At 44.3% G+C, this 27,407-nt stretch overlaps 1 protein-coding gene across 1 annotated transcript; it reads left to right on the forward strand.

Annotated features, from left to right (window-relative positions):
- Window positions 1–27,407, forward strand: LOC101120816 (2-acylglycerol O-acyltransferase 2-like). The gene is made up of 6 exons (XM_042233264.2): window positions 1–134; window positions 5,059–5,237; window positions 8,116–8,320; window positions 8,638–8,812; window positions 9,858–10,057; window positions 27,239–27,407. The coding sequence occupies exons 1-6, from the start codon at window positions 44–46 to the stop codon at window positions 27,391–27,393; spliced, it is 1,005 nt and encodes a 334-aa protein (XP_042089198.1). The 5' UTR covers window positions 1–43; the 3' UTR covers window positions 27,394–27,407.

Genomic DNA, 27,407 nt, shown 5'->3' on the forward strand with positions numbered 1-27,407 from the left:
AGCAGAGCTCAGAGAAGCCTCCAGAGGAAGCAGAGGAATCAGCATGGTGGAGTTTGCACCTTTGTTTGTGCCACTGGAACGCAGGCTGCAGACCTTCGCGGTCCTGCAGTTGATCTTCTCTTACTTGGCCCTGCGTAAGGAAAGCTGAGATGGATTTGGGAGGCCATGGACACCTGCCGTTTCAGGTGCACATGGTGCATTGATGGGGAAAGATACAGGTCCTAAGGTGGATGCTGAGCTCAGTGCCTGGGGATCACCTGGGATGAGGGACATCTTGCTCACAGGGCCTTGGGGGAGATTTGCCAACAGAAGTGTGTGTCTGACTGTCTGTGTCCACCTCAGCTTAGCCTGGGACCTGGGAGTGTCCAGAGGAGGACAGAGATTCAAGGAATCTTGGGCCTGGAGCTAGAAGGAGGGGGCTGAGAAAAGGCATCCAGACCTTCTGATGCCAGGAACAGTAGCTTGTACCTTGACTCTTATCTCAAGGGCAAAGGGGATCCCCAGAGGACTTTAGGTACAGGAGTGACAAGGTCCAATCTGTGGGAGACAAGCTGTAATTTAGGGATCTTCTTGGTTGGGGTGTTGGGGCAGAGAGATGACAGGGAGCAGTTGTTAGCAAGTCAGATTTGGGTCTGCTTGTGGGAACACAGTAAAGCTCCTATACTGACACTGGGTTGTGGTCAGAGAAAGTGCAGGCTTTATTACAGGAGCCAATCAAGGAGTCCAGAGTTAAGGCTCAAAAATGCCTGAAACCTCTTTGATTACCAGGGAACGGTGTCTAGAGACTGGGTGAACTAGAGATGGTGGGTGCATGATCAACTCCTAGAGAATCGTCTGATTGATGGTGGTGAGGTAACTTAGAGTCACCATCATCAGCCTTCTGGTTTCCCCTGGTCTGAGGTCTATGTGCTGGTGAGCAACCTCTTCCACCTGCTGGGAGTTCAATATCTGCAAAACTGCTCAATGATGAGTCTCAATATTATCTATGGTTCTTGGGAACAAACTAAAAAGTTTTGAATTTGTGGAATGGTTAAACTGTTATTTTCTTGATTGGGACTGTTTTCTTTCATGTTTATGATTTCTCTTTATAATTTTATTTTTGGAATTTGGTGAAGGCTTAGGAAGCTGAGGATTTTCTACAAATAAGAGGCAGGCAGAGGACACGAGAGATCTTTCCCAGGAAGGCTGCATAGGTCTTGCTCAATTACAAGGTCAAAATCTATATCAGCTGTCACCTCATAGAGCCATGATTGAAAGCTAGTCCCCTGATTATTTTTGTGTTTGTACAGCCCATGAGCGAAGTATGGCCTTTGCATTTTAAATGATTTTGCGCCTATACAATATCCTGCACGTTGCCTCTTGAGCCCCATTGTCTGAAATGCTTGCAATCTGGGTCTTTAAAAGATTACTTACCCTGGTCTAGGGAGGCTGGCAGTGGGTGGAGAGAAGGGGCTCTTTTCCAAAGATATTAGGAGATAAATGTACAAGACAGAATGTACAGGCCATCAGGAAAGTAAGTTTTCCCGGGAGGCCAGTAAATGTTGCACATATGCGCATATGAGCAGATGGTTCATGCTGGCCTAGTGCAGCTCTTTGGGGAGGGGCAAAGATGTGGCCAGAAATGTCAACCGGGACCTGTTACTAAGGACTCAGGCCCCAGCAACAAGTACTTTCCAGTGGGTTACTTGTTTAATCTGTTTCTTTCCTCTTCTCTAGAATTCACACACTCACACAGAAAGGTAAGCTCCTTTCAGATAGTTGGTCTTGTTCTCATCTGCATCTCCATCTCCTAGAAGAGTTAATGTTGATAAATGCTTGTTGAATGAATGAATGTTGGGAGCATGATATGGACATAATAGAATTGAAACTACCACTCATCCTGCTAGTTTTCTGTATGAGGTTAGCCAACCTGAACACCCTCTCTGGGTCTCAGTAAAGTGGGATTTTACATCTTTCCTTCTTGTCGTTATGAGGGGAAAGAAGGTGTTTTCTTTCTTCAGGGGCTGAAAATGCACCCAAGTTAGGATTTTGCCTGCTGACAGTACTTAAAGGAGAGGCCAGAGTGAGGGAGATGTTTAGATGGGGGAGGTTTTTCTGATCAAGTAGAAATGCCCACATTTTAAAATTATTTTTTCTGCCTGAAAAGCAAATACATGCTATTTTAACACATCGAAACGAAATGTCTATTCTAAAAGTCAAGGATTTCCCCCAAATCCTACCCTACAACGAACTGCTGTTAACAAGTTGGTTTTATTCTCTCGACCTGGATGGAAGTTCTAATTTCGTGGGTACATAGGTTCAGTTTAGGAAGATGAAAAGAGTTCTGAGATGAAGGTTGATATAGTTACACAACAATGTGAATTAATTTAATTACACCAAATTGACTCTCAAAAATTATTTCACATATATTTCCAGGAGGGAGATTTCTGGGTCCTATTGTATTCTAATTGTTTTATAAGAAATCTCTATACTGTTCTCCATAAGGCTTCTGTCATAAGCCCATAATTTGGAAGATAGAATCTCCCCAGTGTTCACAATAGCACATTTACAATAGCTAGGATGTGGAAGACACCCAAGAATCCATTTGAGTACTGCATAAAGAAGATGCCATAATACAAGCAATGGAATATTACTCAGTCATAAAAAGGAACATATGAACGTCATTCTTAGTAACATGTATGGACCTAGAGACTGTCAAACTGAGCAAAGATAGCCAAGAAAAGACAAATCTCACATGATATCACTTATATGCAGAATCAAAAAGAGGTACAGAGTAGTTATTTACAAAACAGAAGTAGAAAGAAACCTGTGGTTACCAGGGGATGGGGGGAGGATAAATTGGGAGATTTGGATTCACAACACTACTGTATATATAATAGATAACAATAGAATCTGCTGCAAGCATAGGGATCTCTCCTCAGTGCTCTGTAATGATCTGTATAGGAAAGGAATAATAAAAAAAAAAAAGCCAGAGTCAATATGTGTATGAGTTTAACAGGTTTACTTTCCTATATGACTGAAACTAATAGAACATGTAAATAAACCATACTCAAAGCAGAGACATTGCTTTGCCAACAAAGGTCCATCTAGTCAAGGCTATGGTTTTTCCAGTGGTCATGTATGGATGTGAGAGTTGGACTGTGAAGAAAGCTGAGCACCAGGGAAATGATGCTTTTGAACTGTGGTGTTTGAGAAGACTCTTGAGAGTCCTTGGACTGCAAGGAGATCCAACCAGTCCATTCTGAAGGAGATCAATCCTGGAATTTCTTTGGAAGGAATGATGCTAAAGCTGAAACTCCAGTACTTTGGCTACCTCATGCGAAGAGTTGACTCATTGGAAAAGACCCTGATGCTGGGAGGAGTTGAAGGTACGAGGAGAAGGGACGACAGAGGATGAGATGGCTGGATGCCATCACCAACTCGATGGACATGAGTTTGAGTGATCTCCAGGAATTGGTGATGAACAGGGAGGCCTGACATGCTGTGATTCATGGGGTCTCAAAGAGTCGGACACAACTGAGAGATTGAACTGAACTGAACTGAATGAAAACTTAAAAAAATAATAAACTACCAAAGAGTCATATCGATGACTAGAATATGGTGAACATATTTTACCATCATTAATATTGAAGGGACAAAATAAAGCACTCCAAACACAACCCTGAAGTTAGCACCAGGAGGGCAGGGATTCCTGTCCGTTGTTCACGGCTTAACCACCAGCACCTGACAGGCTGAAGGTGCTCTGAAGAAAGGGAGCCTTTGTGAGCCCCAAACTACTTTGATTTATGCATTTTGCTACTACTCAGACTGGGCTTCCCCAGTGCCTCAGCAGTAAAGAAACTGCCTGCAATGCAGCAGCCATAGGAGATGCTGGTTTGATCTCAGGGTCTGGAAGATCCTCTAGAGGAGAGCATAGCAACTAACTCCAGTATTCTTACCTGAAGAAACCCATGGATGGTGGAGCCTGGAGGGCTACAGTCCACAGGGTTGCAAAGAGTCAGACAAAACTGGAGCAACTTAGCGCCCACACAAGCACTATTCAGACTGGGTCAGAAGTCCCCTGCTGCATGAAGTTGGACATGAATGATAGTCCTGGTTTGCCCTACTTTCAAATGGACTACGGTTGGGGGATGAACTTCTTTATGAGTATGAGCAAAGGGTGTTCAGTGGAAGGAGTGGAATGGAGAGGACATAATATTCTCTAACATCGAGGCTCAATTAGCATCAGATTAAAGACAGTCCCAAAGACCACCTGACCCTGAGTCAAAACCAGGATTATCCTGTGAAGGGACTCAGAATCATAAGTCTGGGAGGAATTGCTCACTGGGGCTGTCTCTGGCCCTGCTGCAGTCCTGATGAACAGACCAGGCCTGAGTTGCCCTCTTCCTCCCTCCTTCCTTCAGCAGGACAGGGCCTGGCAGCAAAGGAAAGAGCTCAGCAAAAGCTAGAGCTCAGGGATTTTTATCAACTGAGCAACTTAGCGTAGCTGGAACATGAGGTGCATGTAACGAGTGAGACTGGAACAAGAGAGGGTTTGGGCCACCAGTGAGGAGCTTGAGTTCAGGCTGAGCTGCTTGAGCTGAGCGTCAAAGTTATAAGAAGTCATGAGGGGTCTTTAATTAAAGGGGGAATGTGGTGGGATTTATCTATGGAAAGATGGGCTGAGGGTAGACAGGAAGTGGGCTGGGGAGAAAGAATACCTTTTCTCTGGGGTTCTAAAGAATGGATACCAGAAAGAGTTCATCCAGTCACATCTCCATTAGGCCTCTTTTGAGCATCTGGTGTACAGACAGAGAGGGAGGTGGAGGGGGAAGACTCAAATGAGTAAGCGATCTGGTGCAGTGGGACAATGCGAGTAGGCCAACTGGTTTCAAATCCAGGCTCTCAATGTGACACTGGTGGTGTTTACAGCATTCCGTCCTCCTCAAAACCTTGGGAAGCTGGTCTCTTCCTCCTAGGAGGAGGGCTGGAATGGACAGTGCTGCTAGAGCTGGGTATATGGGGAGAGCTCATTCCTTCACACCACTGATCGCTAATGGTTCCTGCTTCCCTTCCCAGACTTGATCTGCTGTGTAGTCTTCATTGGCCTCCTGTTCACAAGATTCTGGATGATCAGTATCCTGTATGCGATCTGGTGGTACCTGGATCGAGACACGCCACGGCAGGCGGGCAGGCAGAGTGCTTTCGTAAGGAACTGGACCATATGGAAGTACACGAAGGACTATTTCCCCATCTCGGTGAGTAAGGGGCTGACTAGGGAGTGGTCAGGACCATAGTCCCCATGTGTCCATGTGGAAGTGTGACCCTGTGTGCAGGGAGCAGAATACCGGGCCGGGAGCAGGAGACAGGCTTCTACCACTATGTGGCTAGGGGAAGAATCAGCTTTTGTCTGACTAACTTCCGTGAGGTGAGGCCACTATGACAACTGATGAATGAATAGGATTTGAGGAACCCAGTAGGCCATGTAGTGCCACACACTTATGTATCCGACAGGTGTGAATCCCTCCACAGTCTAAGTTTGGTGTGAAGGAATCTGTAATGGAAACAAGCTTTCAGAGCATCTGGCTGACACTTTATCAGATGATGATACTGATACCCTGATAGGGAAGAAGGTGTGAGCAAGGATACAGAGCAGGTTCTTTGACTGCTTTTAAAGTGTGTGCATTGGCTCAGAGAATAGGAACAGAGCAGAGAGCCCTCAGGGTGTATCCTGCCCCTGCGTGTTTGATATGTTACGTGTCCTTGGACAGAGCTGTGCTCGTTCTGAATCTCAGTTTCCCCAGGGAGCCACTAAACAGTCCACTTCCTCCTCTTCTGCCTATCTCTTAATCCCTGATCTCTGGCTCATGGTACCTCAGGTCCATTTTGTACCCTGGAGCCTGGGCCCAAGGATCAGCTTGTAGGGATGCAGGCCATGAACTTCAGTGAACTGGCGTTTGCTCCATTCGTGAATCCCAGACAGGCTAAACCCTTGGATGTAGGCAGTTGTGATGGTTAATTATCTAGTGGGGGACAGGAGGAGGAAGGCAATGTGGACACAGAGAGGTGCCAGGCAGGGACAGGTGGCCTTCTCTGGACACAGGAGAGAAGAATGGATACTGTGTCACCTCTGGGAGTGGACATCATAGGTTGTAATCCGGGTCTGCAACATGCCAGTTGTGTGACCTTAGGCGAGTTACACATGCTCTCTGAGCTTCAGTTTCTTCATGTGTAAAGTAGAAATGCTGCCACATACATCATTGGGTTGTGTGGATTCCATGAGACATCAGGTGATCTGGGGCTTCTGAGGACAGCATCTGGTTCTCCTATCACCCCTGGAACTGCTGTCTTTTGCACATCTGGCAGAAAACTCTGCTGAGCGTCTCTGTGCCTGTCTTATCTGTGTCTGCTCTGTCCCTCCTGTAACCAGGTATCTCCTCCAGAGTATTTCTCGCATAAGACACTACTGACATTGTGGGAAACATCTTTGCAGAAATTTCATGAGCACAGGGTTCAGGATTGTAGGCCCCTGCAGTCCTGTGGCGAGAACAGCTGCAGATGGCGGGCAGTACCACCGAGTGGCCAGCAGAGGGAGAGATGACATGCACTTTCACCTCCCTGTCCTGGACTGTCCCTCAGTCCTGGACTGAGGCCTGCAGGAGGCGCTGTGGCTCACAGAGTCTGACTCTTGTCACCTCTCAGGACAACTTCCAAGTCATCCACACACCTCAACAGAGCAGGCCCTGCAGGGATCTTCAGTGGCCATGAATAGGGGGTTCAGGGAGGCTCTGCTGGATACAAGTGTACAACCTTAGAGTTGTCAGGTGTTTTGTTCCGATGCCTTACTGAGGATTGTGTTCAGAGACAGCCTCTCAGAAATCTCTGAGGAGCTGTTCTAAAAGGGACAGGAGAAGTCAGTACTTATGGGGCTTTGTTGGAAAAAACAAAGCCAAACCAGCCATGTAGCTAAACATCAAAAGATTACTGCCAGTCAAAACGCAGGCATCTCCAGTTAATGATTTTCATGTTTTTCTACATATGGGGAGAAACAAAATCTGGGCTCACTGCAATATTTCCTGCATGTGCATCCTCACTCTCTGACCAGTATCCTATTTTCTTCCATCCTGAATTCCTTTCAAGGCCCATTGTCAGTTGCAGCTACAGTGGTTGCTGGCTTGAAGGCAGGCAAGCAACATTCTTTGTGCTAACAATTCTGCTGGGGTACTCCACTCACAATCCTTTGTGCTGTGACTCTATAAGCTAGAGCCTAATGGTGGAGTTTCTAGAGAATTTAGGAGACTACTTCTGAGCACTGGAACTTTCTAAATGCATCTTATGGGCTTCCTAACATGGTAATGGTACAGATTCAGGCAGTGTTTCCCTGATGACAATTGATTCCCCTTCATCCTGATGATCAGTTCAGGAGCTCGGTTTCTGTGTAAGAGTTCATATCCAGGAACAGCAGTGTCTACAGAGGCTAAGGCCTGAGCAGGGGTGCAGTGCTGTGGGCAGGCTGTGACCTGGTGTCAGGAAGTGCTGCAGACTTGACAGGACACCTTCCTGACCCATCTCCACCCACACCTGCGGGCATCACTAGAGACTTCATGGCCTTCCTCCCAACCTCTACCTTCAGCATCCTGGGGTCTCTTACACCGAGTCACAGGAACTCAGCAGTCCAGCTCTTTACCCGGAACAGAACTCCAGATACCACAAAACTTGGTGAGAGGCTCACTCCCTGATGACTCCTTCATTCTGGTAGGGCTCTGCCTGGAACAAGGTCTGCCTTCACATGGGGCAATGGCCTGTCTCCAGTCTTCTTCCCAGGAGTCCTAGCTTTGCCTTGGGCACAGTTCTTCCTTCCCAAGCAGGCGGCATTGGCCTCATCCATTCGTGGTACTGTGTTCTCCCTTTCATTCCATAGTCTCCCTGAGCGTCTTCTCTGCTTCCTGCTTGCACCAGGGACAAGGATCCTCAGACAGGCCATCTCTCATCACAGGACACTCACATGGGGTGTGATAGCACTTGGGCACAGGGGACACATAGAAGAGGTCAGCACAGAAACTTCGCAGGGAGATTGGAGTGGGGTTTGGGGGGGAGTGGGTGCAGCCCCGATTCACCAGATTGCTGTCCCTGCAGCTGGTCAAGACTGCTGAACTGGACCCCTCCCGGAACTACCTTGCTGGCTTCCACCCTCATGGGATCCTCTGCCCTGGAGCTTTTACCAACCTGTGCACGGAGGGCACGGGCTTCTCCTCTGTTTTCCCAGGCATCCGCTCACATCTGATGATGATGCACTGGTGTTTCTGGGCCCCGGTCTACAGGGATTACCTCATGTCTTCAGGTGAATTTTTCCTCTCTTTCTATCCCAGGACTATGAGGGCTGGAGACAGAGGAGGGATTTTTAATGAGGACGCCTGATTGTTCCATACTTCTTCCAAGTGAATGTGTAGTAGACAAGGAGATGAGACCCAAAAGAAGCATTTCCCACAGCTCGGTACTCAGTGCTGGCCTTGGTGGGAGAATTGGGAAAAGGGGTAACACTCAGTGCCTGTCATCAGGGGACTCCCAGCTGGGGAGTAGGGGAGAGCCCAAGTCACATACTCCTGAACCGTGCTTGCTCCCTTCACACTGTACGTGACTGCTTTCCTCTCTCCCCAGGGCTGGTCTCATCAGACAAGGAGAGTGCTGCTCACATTCTGAACAGGAAAGGAGGTGGCAACCTGCTGTCCATTGTTGTTGGGGGCGTCCAGGAGTCACTGAATGCCAGGCCGGGAGCCTACAAGCTGGTGTTGCGGAACCGAAAGGGCTTCATCAGGCTGGCCCTGATGCATGGGTACTGGGGAGAGGGCTGGAGATTGGCAAGGATTGTAGTTTAGAGGGAAGACTGCAGAGGCAAATGCAGATCCTATTTTGGCAGGCAGCATCTCCATTCATTAACAATGAACATTGTATGTTGGTGATAGACGCACTGTCTCAGGCCCACATACCCAGAGAAGATTCTAGAAGGAAGATTTTGTAACTAAAGGGATTAAGTGTCAAAGGTCATATTGCTGAAAGGTTGCATTACAGCAGAGATCTAGGAACTCTGGGAGAATGGAGCTTAAGACATAACTTAGAGCTATTCTCCTATTTTAAATATCAGTGAAGAATACTAAGCTGGCTGGAAGAGATTTTCTCAGAATGACTGCAGATGTTTTATATCTGGGAGAACTCTCAGCAGTATTCTGTTTTGTCTTATGATCCTGTAACCAGAAACGGTTAATCCTGAACTTGTGCTGGACCTGCTTTTGTGACTTTAACCCTCATCTGCAGCTTTTGTTACTGTAGGAAGGCATAATGAGCCTAAGGAAGATAACCTGAGTTGCCCTCCTGTAAATGATGTAAGGAAGTGAAACTAACACATTCTCCTGCCTGAGGCTCCTCACTCTAGGGGACATTTGCAAGGATCACATAGTCTGTTTAGTTAGTTTCCTCACCTATATCCCAATCTATGATCCATAAAGAACTTGGCAATCAGCCCTTCAGGATTATTATTTGGAGGCACTAGCCTGCCATCTTCTTGGTCAGCCACTCCAAATAAGTCCCTTCTCATCCCAACACTTTGTCTCAGATTCACTAGCCTATCTTGTGACAAGCAGAGTGAGCATGGACTCAGTATCAATCTGAGTGCCAGTCACTGGCCCTGAGAAGAGCCATGACCTGCCTGAAATTCTAAAATAAGACTATGACAGGTCTGGGAGACACCCGAGGCCTCCTACTTTTGTCCCAGGGCTCTGTCCTCTGTTCCAGTTCCTGCTCACTAGGTCCCTTCAGGAAGCTAGATGACCAGCTTATGCCTTCTTGCCCCTCCATGCGCCCTCTCTCCTGTCTCCCTCTAGGGCAGATCTGGTGCCGATCTTCTCCTTTGGGGAGAATGACATCTATGAGCAGGTTGAGAACTCTCCTGGTTCCTGGTTGCGGTGGTTTCAAGACCAACTTCACAAGAGCATTAGAGGCTCCATCCCGCTCTTCTATGGCCGTGGAGTCTTCCAGTACAGCTTTGGTCTTATGCCCTACCGCCGACCCATCACCACTGTGGGTGAGCCTAGACCTGGGCTGGGAGGGGAAGGGCTATAGAGTAAGAGGCTTGGGCTTGTGCATCAAGGAGACCTGGACATAAAGCAGTACACCCTTGACATTGTGGAGCACACTTTTCAGTGTGTGAAACAGACACACCGTAAAGTAAGCCTATGAAAGGCAGTCTAGAATGAGAAGAGTAACAGGAGCACAACGGCCAGGAGCCTCTACCGATCACCGTGCCCCTGCCTGTGTCAGGCACTGCACTGGCTCCTTACATGCAGTGGCTTAGTTTTCCCAACAACTTGTGAGGTTCAGTTCAGTTCAGTCGCTCAGTCACGTCTGACACTTTGCAATGCCATTAATCTCAGCACGCTAGGCCTCCCTGTCCATCACCAACACCCAGAGTTCACCCAAATCTATGTCCATTGAGTGGTGATGCCATCCAACCATCTCATCCTCTGTCATCCTCTTCTCTTCCTGCCCTCTGTCTCTCCCAGCATCAGGGTCTTCTCAAATGATTTACTATTCACATCAGGTGGCCAAAGTATTGGAGTTTCAGCTTCAACATTAGTCCCACCAATGAACACCCACGACTGATCTCCTTTAGAATGGACTGATTGGATGTTCTTGCAGTCCAAGGGATTCTCAAGAGTCTTCTCCAACACCACAGTTCAAAAGCATCATTTCCCTGGGGCTCAGCTTTCTTCACAGTCCAACTCTCACATCCATACACGACCACTGGAAAAACCATAGCCTTGACTAGACAGACCTTTGTTGACAAAGTAACATCTCTGCTTTTCAATATGCTGTCTGGGTTGGTCATAACTTTCCTTCCAAGTAGTAAGCATCTTTTAATTTCATGGCTGCAATCACCATTTGCAGTGATTTTGGAGCCCCCCCCAAAATAAAGTCAGATACTGTTTCTGTTGCAAGAAGGGGACCCCTTCCAAGGCCTGAAACTAGGCTCTTGTCTAACATGTGGAAATGAATTGTTGGAGGAGACATATCTGCTGACAAAGCAAGAGATTTTATTGGGAAAGGGAACCCGGGTGGAGAGCAGTAGGGTAAGGGAACCCAGGAGAACAGCTTTGTCACATGGCTTGCAGTCTCAGGTTTTATGGTGATGGGATTAGTTTCTGGGTGGTCTTTGGCCAACCATTCTAATTCAGAGTCTTTCCTGGTGGTGCAGGCATCGCTCAGCCAAGATGGATGCTAGCAAGAGGGATTCTGGGAGGTGGACGGATACACGGTATCTCCTTTCGACCTTTCTAGAACTCTTCTGGTTGGTGCTGGCTTATTAGTTCCCTATTCCTTACCAGGACCTCCTTCATAAAACAACTCACGCAAATAGTTTCTACGATGCCTGACCAGGGTGGGTGGTTTTAATCAGTGTGTTTCCCCTAACAACTCCCCCATGAGAGACTTCATACTTAAGATACTTCTTGGGAATTGGGGTGGAGGTCTCTTTCTTCTTAATTTCTTCCTGCTGTGCATGGGCATAGGGCATAGGCCTGCCTAAGTGAAAGTGAAGTCGCTCAGTCGTGTCCAACTCTTTGCGACCCCATGGACCGTAGCTTACCAGGCTCCTCTGTCCATGGGATTTTCCAGGCAAGAGTACTGGAGTGGATTTTCCAGGCAAGAGTACTGGAGTGGATTGCCGTTTCCTTCTCCAGGAGATCTTCCCAACCCAGGGATTGAACCCAGGTCTCCCGCTTTGCAGGCAGATGCTTTACCTCTGAGCCACCAGGGAAGACTCATAGGCCTGCCTAGCAGAGCAGAAGTCTCTCTCTACTAGATCGAAGTCAAGGTATTTTTTTTTTTGCCTGAAACCAGCATTCACCCTTATAATAACAGCAATTTAGTTTGAAACTGTTGGCCCTTTTCAGAGATGAAATAGACAGGGGCCAAACAGGAGACTTAACAGGATGGTCATCTCTGGCCCCTGGAAACAGAAGGCAACATTTGGGGTGAGGGTTGCAGGGTTTGTGACCCTTTTTGATTGGTTGGTGGTGAGGCAACAGAGCTGTGCTCCAGGAATCTTGTGTTCAGTCTGAAGTTACCATCCTCCACCTGGGTGGCAGCTCAAAGACATTGTTATGCATATTTCTTTGAGTAGGAACCAGGACTCTGTCTGGAGGTTGTACCAATCTTTGATTGTTTCTCCTGTTTCTGTATCCCCTCCTTTCCCTGATTAGCAGTTGTTTGAATCCACCCTTTGGAACTCAGGGAAGGTCAATGAGGCTGAATGAAGCCTATATCCTACAGACAAGAAATGGAGAACACAGAACATATCTCTACTCCAGAGCCCCACAGAGTCCTGCTCAGTTTTCTTTTTTTTTTTAATTTTTATTTTTACTTTACTTTGCTTTATAATACTGTATTGGTTTTGCCATACATTGACATGAATCACGGTGTACATGAGTTCCCAATCCTGAACCCCCCTTCCACCTCCCACCACATATCATCTCTCTGGATCATCCCCATGCACCAGCCCCAAGCATCCTGTATCCTGTATCAAACATAGACTGGAGATTTGTTTGTAACATGATAGTATACATGTTTCAATGCCATTCTCCCAAATCATCCCACCCTCTCCCTCTCCCTCTCCCACAGAGTCCAAAAGTCCGTTCTATACATCTGTGTCTCTTTTGCTGTCTTGCATACAGGATTATCATTACCATCTTTCTAAATTCCATATATATGTGTTAGTATACTGTATTGGTGTTTTTCTTTCTGGCTTACTTTACTCTGTATAATAGGCTCCAGTTTCATCCACTTAGGGAACAGGGCAACTATGACTGTGATAACTTCCTGTCAAAATGGGGCATAGGACTGCCTCAGCTTGGAGTGTAGACACTGAATTGGAAGTATTTGAGTTCCAAGTTCTAGATCTGAGTCTTGTATAATTAAAATCTCAATCTCTTGGTCTGCCATTTTGGTGTAACAGACCCAGTTAGAAGTAGTTGGAGGAGTGATAACTGGAATTTAGTAGACAAAATAAATCTCATTTCTTTTTAGAAGAATAGGCCTGAAACTCAGTCTGGACCTGGCACTTTGGGGAGACTTGTAGCCAGGGAGTCAGTTACCTAGTTTTACAAAAAGTAAGGTTGCAGTTACTAGCTTCCAGCAGACATTGTTTTGAGAATGGTGGCATCTAAGCCTGACACAACTCAGAAAACTCGTGTTTAGCAATACAACGTCTAATCTGAAATTACACCCATAGTATCATAGTATCACCTAGTTATTTCCCAGGATGTCTGAACCATAGCTACTCTATTTTGACTTTTAATTGTAAAATTTTCCTTAATAGCCAAAGCAGATGTCACCGTTAATGACATCAGTGTTTTTCTAGGTATGAGACGATGAAAGAATTGGAACTCATAAAATCTTCTCCTGAAACGATCTAACTATCTGAAGGCCTGTTCTGCCAGTTTTTCCCAGAGCACAGAGTGCCTCATTCCTGATTTTCACCCTAAACTCCTTTCAGGGGCATTGAAAGTCAGCAGTTGCGGTGGCCATGTGTTAATCTTTGTAGATGTAGATGGTGAGTGTCAGTCTTCAGTTGGCAGAGCCCCTTTTGCTCATAAACTTGACCATGATTTTGAGGGGGGCATTTCATGACCATTTTATCCCATGGTGCTGAGAATGTCCATTCTCAGGTTTGGCAAAGATTTTGTTGACAGGCCACTCAATGTGCTGTTACTGGACTAGGCCATAAAACAGTATCCAAAATTCTCTGGACCACCTGTCTTGCTAGCCTCTTGGTCCAGGAAAATATTCCCTCTTGTTGCTTCTTCCCATATCTAGAGTTACACTGTTATCAACATTGATCTCATATGGGACTATATATTATTCTATTAGAGGCCTCAGACACACATTTGGCAGTGTAAGAAACAGCAATTTTGTAAAACAGGTGAAATACAAATAACATAGCCAGCAGTATTAGTAAAGTCACAAGTTAAGAGCTTCCATTAGATGTAGCCCAGTATATCTCAGGTCATCTGACTTAGTCTACTCTGTAGAATCTTTATCTTCCAGGGAAATTATATACTGGCACCACCGTCTATAAGGCACATAGCTCAGTTTTCTAGTGTTACTAGACTGATTATCCTTAGTATGATTTAATTGTTTCCAACACAGAGGAGACTTTAAACCTAAATTACCATAGCCTGGTGTTATCTATATAAATCCATCCCATAATAGTGGGAGACTTTTTTCCTCCTTTGCTGAAACTTTTCTTGTTGCTCTGATTCAGCTTGAATAATAGAAAAAAGTTCAAATTTATGACCAGAGTCAGAGAAGGCATTATTAATTGGCCCGGTGAGGGGATCCCATCTAGTAATATCACAGTGACCTGAATATGACTATAATTTTTTTTAAGTAAATTTTCTTGGGGCCAACCAGTTAGAGTCTTGTAGTAGAGAAACTTACCAAGGTAACCCAGAACTAGACACAGGTAATTGGCCGCAAACCCAACAAGTGGATTGATTTCTAAAACTACCATAGGATCAGGCCTATGATAGAAAAGCATTTGATTTATATGCAATGGTCTAAGAAATCAAGAAAACATTATAAATGATCATATGAGTCAGGTCCAGCATCTTGGGTAAGCTGTCTACCTCTGATGTCATCTTCTCATCCTGGTGTAGTGTAGTTTCTCCTGTTTGAGCATCACTTTAAGGTGCGATCAGGTTAGCTGTCTTTTCTATAGACCAATCCAGTGTAGGGGCTTTTGAAAGTGGGAATTAATCTAAGAGTTAATTTTCCTGCAGTTTCATTGTGCATGAGCTAGTTAAAAGTACCTGATAAAAAAGTCCTTCTGTTGCAGGAAGGGGACCCCTTCCAGGGTCCGAAACTGGGCTCTTGTCTAACACTCAGAAATGAACTGTCCAAGGATACACATCTGCTGACAAAGCAAGAGATTTTATTGGGAAAGGGCACCTGGGTGGAGAGCAGTAGGGTAAGGAAACCCAGGAGAACTGCTCTGCCACATGGCTCACAATGTCGGGTTTTATGGTGATGGGATTAGTTTCCAGGTGGTCTTTGGCCAATCATTCTAATTCAGAGTCTTTCCTGGTGGCGCACGCATTGCTCAGCCTAGATGGATGCTAGCGAGAGGGATTCTGGGAAGTGGACGGACACGCAGTGTCTCCTTTAGGCCTTTTCCGAACTCTTCTGGTTGGTGGTGGCTTATTAGTTCCGTATTCCTTACCAGGATCTCCTGTCATAACAACTCATGCAAATGGTTACTATGATGCCTGGCCAGGGTGGGCGGTTTCAGTCAGTGTGCTTCCCCTAACACTTCCATCCAGGTTGGAGACAGTCCCTTAAATTATGTCTTTTTCCAGTCTTGGTTGCCGGTCATGAGGCATCTGATCTTCATCCAAAGATAGATTACTGAGATAAGCTTCAGAAACAAACTTAGGGTGTTCTTTAAGACTTCAATTAAATTTTACATTAATACCACATAACAGCAAACAACTGTCCAATAAATGAGTCTTACTACCTCATTGTTAGATCTCCATTAACAAACTGGGATTTAACATTTATTAAAATATCTTTTTCTCCCTAAAATTACCCTCATTTTTACCAAATATAACCAAATTAAGGCTAGCTTGTTTCCAAAATAGGTCTCTTCTCACTAACTTTGGTCTGATGATTTATATGACCATAATTGATCATAGACATTTTATTTTGCTGAAACATTTATGGAATCAGTGAACTAAAATGGACTGCAATGGGTGAATTTAACTCAGATGACCATTATATCTACTACTGCGGGCAGGAATTGCTCAGAAGAAATGGAGTAGCCATCATGGTCAACAAAAGAGTCCAAAATGCAGTACTTGGATGCAATCTCAAAAATGACAGAATGATCTCTGTTCATCTCCATGGTAAACCATTCAATATCACGGTAATCCAAGTCAATGCCCCAACCAGTAATGCTGAAAAAGCTGAATTTGAATGGTTCTATGAAGACCTACAAGACCTTTTAGAACTAACACCCAAAAAAGATGTCCTTTTCATTATAGGGGACTGGAATGCAAAAGAAGAAAGTCAAGAAACACCTGGAGTAACAGGCAAATTTGGCCTTGGAATGCGGAGTGAGCAGGGCAAAGACTAATAGAGTTTTGCCAAGAAAATGCACTGGTCATAGCAAACACCCTCTTCCAACAACACAAGAGAAGACTCTACACATGGACATCACCAGATGGTCAACACCGAAATCAGATTGATTATATTCTATGCAGGCAAAGATGGAGAAGCTCTATACAGTCAACAAAAACAAGACCAGGAGCTGACTGTGGCTCAGATCATGAACTCCTTATTGCCAAATTCAGACTCAAATTGAAGAAAGTAGGGAAAACCGCTAGACCATTCAGGTATGATCTCAATCAAATCCCTTATGATTATACAGAGGAAGTGAGAAATAGATTTAAGGGCCTAGATCTGATAGATAGAGTGCCTGATGAACTATGGAATGAGGTTCATGACATTGTACAGGAGACAGGGATCAAGACCATCCCCATGGAAAAGAAATGCAAAAAAGCCAAATGGCTGTCTGGGGAGGCCTTACAAATAGCTGTGAAAAGAAGAGAAGCGAAAAATAAAGGAGAAAAGGAAAGATATAAGCATCTGAATGCAGAGTTCCAAAGAATACCAAGAAGAGATAAGAAAGCTTTCTTCAGCGACCAATGCAAAGAAATAGTGGAAAACAACAGAATGGGAAAGACTAGAGATCTCTTCAAGATAATTAGAGATACCAAGGGAATATTTCATGCAAAGATGGGCTCGATAAAGGACAAAAGTGGTATGGACCTAACAGAAGCAGAAGATATTAAGAAGAGGTGGCAAGAATACACAGAAGAACTGTACAAAAAAGATCTTCACGATCAAGATAATCATGATGGTGTGGTCACTCGTCTAGAGCCACACATCCTGGAATGTGAAGGCAAGTGGGCCTTAGAAAGCATCACTACAAACAAAGCTAGTGGAGGTGATGGAATTCCAGTTGAGCTGTTTCAAATCCTGAAAGATGATGCTGTGAAAGTGCTGCACTCAAAATGCCAGCAAATTTGGAAAACTCAGCAGTGGCCACAGGACTGGAAAAGGTCAGTTTTCATTCCAATCCCAAAGAAAGGCAATGCTAAAGAATGCTCACACTACTGCATAGTTGCACTCATCTCACATGCTAGTAAAGTAATGCTCAAAATTCTCCAAGCCAGGCTTCAGCAATATGTGAACCATGAACTTCCTGATGTTCAAGCTGGTTTTAGAAAAGGAGAGAAACCAGCGATCAAATTGCCAACTTCTGCTGGATCATGGAAAAAGCAAAAGAGTTCCAGAAAAACATCTATTTCTGCTTTATTGACTATGCCAAATCCTTTGACTGTGTGGATCACAATAAACTGTGGAAAATTCTGAAATGGATGGGAATACCAGACCACCTGATCTGCCTCTTGAGAAACCTGTATGCAGGTCAGGAAGCAACAGTTAGAAGTGGACATGGAACAACAGACTGGTTCCAAATAGAAAAAGGAGTACTTCAAGGCTGTATATTGTCACCCTGCTTATTTAACTTATATGCAGAGTACATCATGAGAAACGCTGGACTGGAAGAAACACAAGCTGGAATCAAGATTGCCAGGAGAAATATCAATCACCTCAGATATGCAGATGACACCACCCTTATGGCAGAAAGTGAAGAGGAACTCAAAAGCCTCTTGATGAAAGTGAAAGAGGAGAGTGAAAAAGTTGGCTTAAAGCTCAACATTCAGAAAACGAAGATCATGGCATCAGGTCCCATCACTTCATGGGAAATAAATGGGGAAACAATCGAAACAGTATCAGACTTTATTTTTTGGGGCTCCAAAATCACATCAGATGGTGACTGCAGCCATGAAATTAATAGACGCTTACTCCAAGGAGATCCAACCAGTCCATTCTGAAGGAGATCAACCCTGGGATTTCTTTGGAGGTAATGATGCTGAAGCTGAAACTCCAGTACTTTGGCCACCTCATGCGAAGAGTTGACTCATTGGAAAAGACTCTGATGCTGGGAGGGATTGGGGGCAGTAGGAGAAGGGAACGACAGAGGATGAGATGGCTGGATGGCATCACGGACTCGATGGACATGAGTCTGGGTGAACTCCGGGAGTTGGTGATGGACAGGGAGGCCTGGCGTGCTGCAATTCACGGGGTCACAAAGAGTCGGACACGACTGAGCGACTGAACTGAACTGATCTGAAACATATATAGAATCTCAGACTGAACTTTTAAAATAAAACAGGGCTGGGAAACTCACACCAAAGGCTTACCACAGATTTTGCCTAACAAATTTAGGTGAAGTCTTCCCTTTTTAAGGTCTCAAAAAATTTTTGAGACTTTTGTACCTGTTAATGAGATAACCTTCCTATCTCATTTGATAAACTTACTGGAAACCCAAGAGTTTCAAATTTCTAAAAGAGTCAAATAGAGAGAAAATATAATTGTTTTGTTTATAACGTATAATTTTACCAAATTATTTTCATAGTTAGTTTGAGAGGAAGGTTTTCCTTACTCCCAGAAAACACAAGATTGAAACCTGTAATTTTTCAGATGAAACCATAAAAGTAATAAGCATATTCGCTGGTTCATTCAGTCCTTTGTTATCTTTTGTGGAGTCATCAGGTTTTCCATTAAAATACCAGCACATATCAAAATGTTAAGAACTCCATGTAATTTCTAGGATATCTGTATTAGTAGTTTTACCATGGACTCTGATGCTGGGAGGGATTGGGGGCAGGAGGAGAAGGGGACGATGGAGGATGAGATGGCTGGATGGCATCACTGACTCGATGGACCTGAGTCGGAGTGAACTCTGGGAGTTGGTGATGGACAGGGAGGCCTGGCGTGCTGCAATTCATGGGGTTGCAAAGAGTCGGACACGACTGAGCGACTGAACTGAACTGAACTGAATTTTACCATACATTATAACATGAGAGGATTTATTATTCATTTGATAATCTTTTTCATGTAATTTAACCAACCAAATCAGAGAAGGCGATGGCACCCCACTCCAGTACTCTTGCCTGGAAAATCCCATGGACAGAGGAGCCTGGTAGGTTGCAGTCCATGGGGGCGCGAAGAGTCGGACATGACTGAAGCGACTTCACTTTCACGCCTTGGAGAAGGAAATGGCAACCCACTCCAGTGTTCCTGCCTGGAGAATCCCAGGGACTGGGGAGCCTGGTGGGCTGCTGTCTATGGGGTCACACAGAGTCGGACACGACTGAAGTGACTTAGCAGCAGTAGCAGCAACCAACCAAATAAACACAGTTTAATATCTCTCTTTGGGATGTTTCAGGGGCCCTCTGAAGCACCCCAAAGTTAGCTAGAGGTCAAAGGAACTTCAAAATAATTCGATTTAGGAAGTTTTATCAAAAAGATCAATTGAAAGCATTTAGAACATTTGGTCAGATTTAGTCAGTGTCGATGGGTGTGCCATTTAGCTTGTTGATATGTCACAATGGGCGTAAATACCAAGGCTCAAGGTCTAGTGAAAATCAGCTCCTCCATCTTGGACCTAGTTGACTCTAACCATTTTTCTTATGGTTGTGTCATTCTTAACAAAAGCCTTTTATCTAACTAATTGTAATCCAATTTTAGAAAATCCTGATCATTTATAACTCTTTTTAGTATTTTTTATACCTTTTATTTTTTAACTGAAAACACACTTCCTACTGTCCTTTAGCAACCAAGAACTAACTTTTATATTAGCATTTTATAGATTGGTGAGCATAAATACCAGTGATAATTTCTAAAACCCTTGCTTTCTTAGAACATTTTAGGATGGCACCAAACATTATTCATTTATAGTCCCAAATCTCTTTAGTTTCTCTGTAAAAGGAAATTAGTGTTTAGTAGTAAATGTTTCAAAATCTTATTTTATTTGGAAATGACCTAACTATTCAATAGACTTTCAACACTTAGCACACTTAGCACAACCCTTAGAAATTCAAGTTATGCCAGTCTGGAGAGACTATTTTAGACAGATATTCCTAAAGAATAATTATTCTTAAGAGAGTTTATATAAAAGCTCATATCTCGTTTACATTTTTTTAGAAGTTTCTTCACTCGAGGTAATTTCCTTGTTGACAAACTTGTAACAGATATAATAGTTAACTTATATTAAACGTAGGTACAATGAAAATATTCTACTTAATATTAATTACTCCAAGACATGTCTATATTAGATAGGTCAACAAACAAACATTAATATCAGGTATTTAACTGAATATTTCCCAGTTCACATGAACCTGGAATTTATTCTTTGACTTAGAATTATTTGATTTATAAGCCCTTACCTTTCTTTAAGCCAATTAAATAGAACTCATTTACAAATTAACCTCAAAAATGTTACACAGAGACAAAGACATACCAAGACATATTTAGACAGACACAATGTAAGATCTAGCTTCATTTTCTAAGTTTAGTCACTAATTAGATATTACAATATAAAATTTACTAGTTTATAAAAAAACAGTTGAAATAAATAAACAATTTAAAGGCTTTTTCCCCCTTTCCCTCAGTCTCAGGAGTTAGAGATGGTCTAGATAAGTGTTCTTGAGAGCCCTGGTCTCAAGGAACAGGGAAAGAAAATCAAATTCTAACAAAATGGTGACAGGTCTAAACCAAATGGTGGCCAGATAAAGCAAAACGGTCATCAAAAATCACAACACAGAATACAGAGTTAAAACACGCACATATAAACCTGGCAGTCCTCATCAGACACTCCCTTAAATACAAGAATACAGTCCCTCAGAAAACCTATAGAGACACATAACTTCAGATCCAAGTACTAACAGAGTAAAGGGAAATATCTCAGGTCTTCAAAGATTTCAAAGGGAGGAAAGGAAGCCAGGTTGAAAGAAGAAGGGGAAGGAGGCGGGAGAGGGGGACAAAAGGGGTGGCCTTACGGACGTCTCCTGCCACCTGCAGATTCCCAGGCATTATGGGACTTTACCCTGGGCCTCCAGAGAAGGGAGGACTGGAACTCAGCCCTATCAGAAATCAGACCAGACCAGAATCAGAATTCGAGTTCTCTGCCAAGAGGAGGTGATCAGTCTCCAATCCTCAGCTCAGGCTGAGGCCCTTCGACCAGATTCCTGCATCCAGGACTGGGGGACTAGAAAAACGGGGAAGGATAGGAAGGTTAAGGAGAGGAAAGAGAGAGGGAAGGGGTGAGAGGTCAATAAAGTCTCTTGTTCCTTACCGGTCGGGGCACTCTGCCCAGTTGTTCTGCGTCAGGAAGAGACCAGGGACAAAAATGTCCCAGTTGTGGTTGCTGTGTCTGGTCCATTGGCAGGCAAGCTGGCCCCTGAGTATCCCAAATGGTCAGGATGTCAGTCTCAGCAAAGAAGAGTCCCTGCCAGAGTCACCATTTGTTGCTGGAAGGGGGACCCCTTCCAGGGCCTGAAATTGGGCTCTTGTCTAACAGTTGGGAATGAATTGTCTGAGGAGACACATCTGCTGACAAAGCAAGAGATTTTATTGGGAAAGGGCACCCGGGTGGAGAGCAGTAGGGTAAGGGAACCCAGGAGAACAGCTTTGTCAGATGGCTTGCAGACTCGGGTTTTATGGTGATGGGATTAGTTTCCGGGTTGTCCTTAGCCAATCATTCTGACTCAGAGTCCTTCCTGGTGGTGCACAACTTGTTCAGCCAAGATGGATGCCAGAGAGAAGGATTCTGGGAGGTGGCCAGACAGGTGGTGTCTCCTTTTGACCTCTCCTGAACTCTTCTGGTTGATGGAGGCTTATTAGTTCCCTGTTCCTTACCAGGACATCCTGTCACAAAACAACTCATGCAAATGGTTACTATGGTGACTGGTCAGGGTAGGCGGTTTCAATCAGTGTGTTTCCCCTAACATTTCCACTGTTTCCGCATCTATTTGCCATGAAGTGATGGGACCGGATGCCATGATCTTAGTTTTCTGAATGTTGAGCTATAAGCCAACTATGCTCTGACCAGTGCATTTTCTTGGCAAAACTCTATTAGTCTTTGCCCTGCTTCATTCTGCATTCCAAGGCCAAATTTGCCTGTTACTCCAGGTGTTTCTTGACTTCCTACTTTTGCATTCCAGTCCCCTATAATAAAAAAAGACATTTTGGGGGGAGTTAGTTCTAAAAAGTCTCATAGGTCTTCACAGAAACGTTCAACTTCAGCTTCTTCAGCATTACTGGTTGGGGCATAGACTTGGATTACTGCGATATTGAATGGTTTGCCTTGAAAACTAACAGAGATCATTCTGTCATTTTTGAGATTGCATCCAAGTACTGCATTTCAGACTCTTTTGTTGACCATGATGGCTGCTCCATTTCTTCTAAGGGATTCCTGCCCTCAGTAGTAGATATAATGGTCATCTGAGTTAAATTCACCTATTCCAGTCCATTTTAGTTTGCTGATTCCTAGAATGTCGACGTTCACCCTTGCTATCTCCTGTTTGACCACTTCCAATTTGCCTTGATTCATGGGCCTAACATTCCAGGTTCCTATGCAATATTGCTCTTTATAGCATTGGACCTTGCTTCTATCACCAGTCACATCCACAGCTGGGTATTGTTTTTGCTTTGGCTCCATCCCTTCATTCTTTCTGGAGTTATTTCTCCACTGATCTCCAGTAGCATATTGGGCACCTACTGACCTGGGGAGTTCCTCTTTCAGTATCCTATCATTTTGCCTTTTCATACTGTTCTTGGAGTTCTCAAGGCAAGAATACTGAAGTGGTTTGCCATTCCCTGCTCCACTGGACCACATTCTGTCAGACCTCTCCACCATGACCTGCCTGTCTTGGGTGGCCCCACACGGCATGGCTTAGTTTCACTGAGCTAGACAAGGCTGTCGTCCTAGGGTGATTAGATTGAATAGTTTTCTGTGATTATGGTTTCGGTGTGTCTGCCCCCTGATGCCCTCTGGCGACACCTACCATATTACTTGGGTTTCTCTTACCCTAGATGTGGGATATCTCTTCACTGCTGCTCCAGCAAAGCTCAGCTGCTGTGCCTTACCTTGGACGAGGGGTATCTGCTAAATGCCGCCCCTCCTGACCTTGAACGTGGAATAGCTCCTTTCGGCACTTCTGCGCCCATGCAACCACTGCTCCTTGGATGTGGGATTGCTCCTCCCGGCCACCACCCTGGCCTTGGGTGTGGGGTAGCTCCTCCCAGCTGCCGCTCCTCTTCCAACAACACAAGAAACAGCTCTACACATGGACATCACCAGATAGTCATCACCAAAATCAGATTGATTATATTCTTTGCAGCCAAAGATGGAGAAGCTCTATACAATCAACAAAAATAAGACCAGGAGCTGACTGTGGCTCAGATCATGAACTCCTTATTGCCAAATTCAGACTTAAATTGAAGAAAGTAGGGAAAACCACTAGACCATTCAGGTATGACTTAAGTCAAATCCCTTATGATGATACAGTGGAAGTGAGAAATAGATTTAAGGGCCTAGATCTGATAGATAGAGTGCCTGATGAACTATGGACAGAGGTTCGTGACATTGTACAGGAGACAGGGATCAAGACCATCCCCATGGAAAAGAAATGCAAAAAAGCCAAATGGCTGTCTGAGGAGGCCTTACAAATAGCTGTGAAAGAGAAGTGAAAAGCCAAGGAGAAAAGGAAAGATATTAGCATCTGAATGCAGAGTTTCAAAGACTAGCAAGAAGAAAGCCTTCCTTAGCGATCAGTGCAAAGAAACAGAGGAAAACAACAGAATGGGAAGGACTAGAGATCTCTTCAAGAAAATTAGAGATACCAAGAGAGTATTTCATGCAAAGATGGGCTTGATAAAGGACAGAAATGGTATGGACCTAACAGAAGCAGAAGATATCAAGAAGAGGTGGCAAGAATACACAGAAGAACTGTACAAAAAAGATCTTCAAGACCAAGATAATCACGATGGTGTGATCACTCACCTAGAGCTAGACATCTTGGAATGTGAAGTCAAGTGGACCTTAGAAAGCACCACTACGAACAAAGCTAGTGGAGGTGATGGAATTCAAGTTGAGCTGTTTCAAATCCTGAAAGATGATGCTGTGAAAGTGCTGCACTAAATATGTCAGCAAATTTGGAACACTGAGCAGTGGCCACAGGACTGGAAAAGGTCAGTTTTCATTCCAATCCCAAAGAAAGGCAATGCCAAAGAATGCTCAAACTACCACACAATTGCACTCATCTCACTCGCTAGTAAAGTCATGTTAAAAATTCTCCAAACCAGGCTTCAGCACTACGTGAACTGTGAACTTCCAGATGTTTAGGCTGGTTTTCAAAAAGGCAGAGGATCAGAGATCAAATTTCCAACATCTGGATCATGGAAAAAGCAAGAGAGTTCCAGAAAAACATCTATTTCTGCTTTATTGACTGTGCCAAAGCCTTTGACTGTGTGGATCACAATAAACTGTGGAAAATTCTGAAAGAGATGGGAATACCACACTCCCTGACCTGCCTCTTGGAAACCTATATGCAGGTCAGGAAGCAACAGTTCAAACTGGACATGGAACAACAGACTGGTTCCAAATAGGAAAAGGAGTACGTCAAGGCTGTATATGGCCACCTTGCTTATTTAACTTATATGCAGAGTACATCATGAGAAACGCTGGGCTGGAAGAAGCACAAGCTGGAATCAAGATTGCCAGGAGAAATATCAATCACCTCAGATATGCAGATGACGCCACCCTTATGGCAGAAAGTGAAGAGGAACTAAAAGCCTCTTGATGAAAGTGAAAGAGGAGAGTGAAAAAATTGGCTTAAAGCTCAACATTCAGAAAATGAAGATCATGGCATCTGGTCCCATCACTTCATGGGAAATAGATGGGGAAACAGTGTCAGACTTTATTTTTTGGGCTCCAAAATCACTGCAGATGGTGACTGCAGCCATGAAATTAAAAGATGCTTACTCCTTGGAAGGAAAGTTACGACCAACCTAGATAGCATATTCAAAAGCAGAGACATTACTTTGCCAACAAAGGTCCATCTAGTCTAGGCTATGATTTTTCCAGTAGTCATGTATGGATGTGAGAGTTGGATTGTGAAGAAAGCTGAGCGCCGAAGAATTGATGCTTTTGAACTGTGGTGTTGGAGAAGACTCTTGAGAGTCCCTTGGACTGCAAGGAGATCCAACCAGTCCATTCTGAAGGAGATCAGCCCTGGGATTTCTTTGGAAGGAATGATGCTAAAGCTGAAACTCCAGTACTTTGGTGACCTCTTGTGAAGAGTTGACCCATTGGAAGAGACTCTGATGCTGGGATGATTGGGAGCAGGAGGATAAGGGGACGACCGAGGATGAGATGGCTGAATGGCATCACTGACTCGATGGATGTGAGTCTGAGTGAACTCCGGGAGTTGGTGATGGACATGGGAGGCCTGGTGTGCTGCGATTCATGGGGTCGCAAAGAGTCGGACACGACTGAGCAACTGAACTGAACTGAACTGAAGCCAACTTTTTCACTCTCCTCTTTCACTTTCAACCAGAGGCCCTTTAGTTCTTCACTTTCTGCCATAAGGGTGGTGTCATTTGCATATCTCAGGTTATTGATATTTCTCCCAGCAATCTAGATTCCAGCTTGTACTTCTTCCAGTCCAGCGTTTCTCGTAATGTACTCTGCATAAAGTTAAATAAGCAGGGTGACAATATACAGCTTTGACGTACTTCTTTTCCTATTTCGAACCAGTCTGTTGTTCCATGTCCAGTTCTAACTGTTGCTTTCTGACCTGCACACAGGTTTCTCAAGAGGCATGTCAGGGAGTGTGGTATTCCATCTGTTTCAGAATTTTCCACAATTTATTGTGATCCACACAGTCAAAGGCTTTGGCATAGTCAATAAAGCAGAAATAGATGTTTTTCTGGAACTCTCTTGCTTTTTCGATGATCCAGCAGTTGTTGGCAATTTGATCTCTGGTTCCTCTGCCTTTTCTGAAACATCTAAAGCATCTGGAAGTTTAAAGTTCACGTATTGCTGAAGCCTGGCTTGGAGAATTTCAAGCACCACTTTACCATTGTGTGAAATGAGTGCAGTTGTGCTGTAGTTTGAGCATTCTTTGACATTGCCTTTCTTTGGGATTGGAATGAAAACTGACCTTTTCCAGTCCTGTGGCCCCTGCTGAGTTTTCCAAATTTGCTGGCATATTTAGTGCAGCACTTTCACAGCATCCTCTTTCAGAATTTGAAATAGCTCAACTGGAGGGCCTCTCATCCCCATTTTATTGATTGCAAACATAGACGCACAGAAGGTAAATCACTTCCAAGAGATCACCCTGCCATTGGTAACAAAGTTGAAGTTTGATAAGGGTATTTGACCTTTTATTATGCAAGACAAAGAGGGTTTAATTCTGACCACAGTGTCTAATGACAGTAATTGGAGAAGATAGATACAATACCATTGCAGGTCTGTTAGAATTGTGTGTAAAGTAGCAATCAGCAGTCTGAAGGAGAGCCAGAGGGATTTCCTTGTAAATAATGGGCATGAGTTTTAGTCCATAGACTTGGCACCATCTTTCAGCTATTTAGTTTCTTACTGAATTCCAACTAGGTTCCAATGGTAGTGCTAATGGAGCTGTTCATCTCTACTCACCCAGTCATTTCGTAATTGAGTTCAGACAACCTCCTCTATCAAAATTTTGTTGCATTGTGTGGTGTTATACTTAGGAATGTTTATAGAACTGCTACCTCCAGACCATTTCCAAGAGAAGACATGGCAGCTGCTTTCTGATCCACCTTCTCCCATAGACATAAGCTCTTCCAATCATGGCATCTGAGAATCCCAGATTCACCTTTCCCAGAGGCTAAGTGCATATCCCCAACGCTTATACTCTGGTACTGATTTTTCCTGGCTATGTGACCTTGAACAAGCTATTTAACTGCCATGGGCCTCATTTCCTCAAGAGTCAAACAGGAATAATATCAGGTGATTTCCCTATAAGATTGTTAGCATAACAGAAGAGATAATGCATGCAAATGCCTGCTGACTGTATTGTTGATATATCAGAAGCTTGAAATTGACCTAACATCTTAGAATCTGTAATGCAAAATAGAATTGAAAGGGAGGGAGAAAGAGTGCTTACCTGCTCAGATGACCATTCTAGTAGGAACACCAAGGTCCTTGCGCCTTCAGTGGTTCCTACTCTGGACCACCACTCACCTCTGTGTCTTGCAGTGGGGAAGCCCATCGAGGTGCAGAAGAAACCACATCCCTCCCAGGAGGAGGTGGACAGGCTTCACCAGCGCTACATGAAGGAGCTGGAAAATCTCTTCGAAGCCCACAAGCTCAAGTACAACGTCCCCAGAGACCAACACTTGGAGATCTGCTGAGCACCTCCCCAGAG

This window comes from Ovis aries, chromosome 15, assembly GCF_016772045.2.
Source record: "Ovis aries strain OAR_USU_Benz2616 breed Rambouillet chromosome 15, ARS-UI_Ramb_v3.0, whole genome shotgun sequence".
Classification (NCBI taxonomy): domain Eukaryota; kingdom Metazoa; phylum Chordata; class Mammalia; order Artiodactyla; family Bovidae; genus Ovis; species Ovis aries.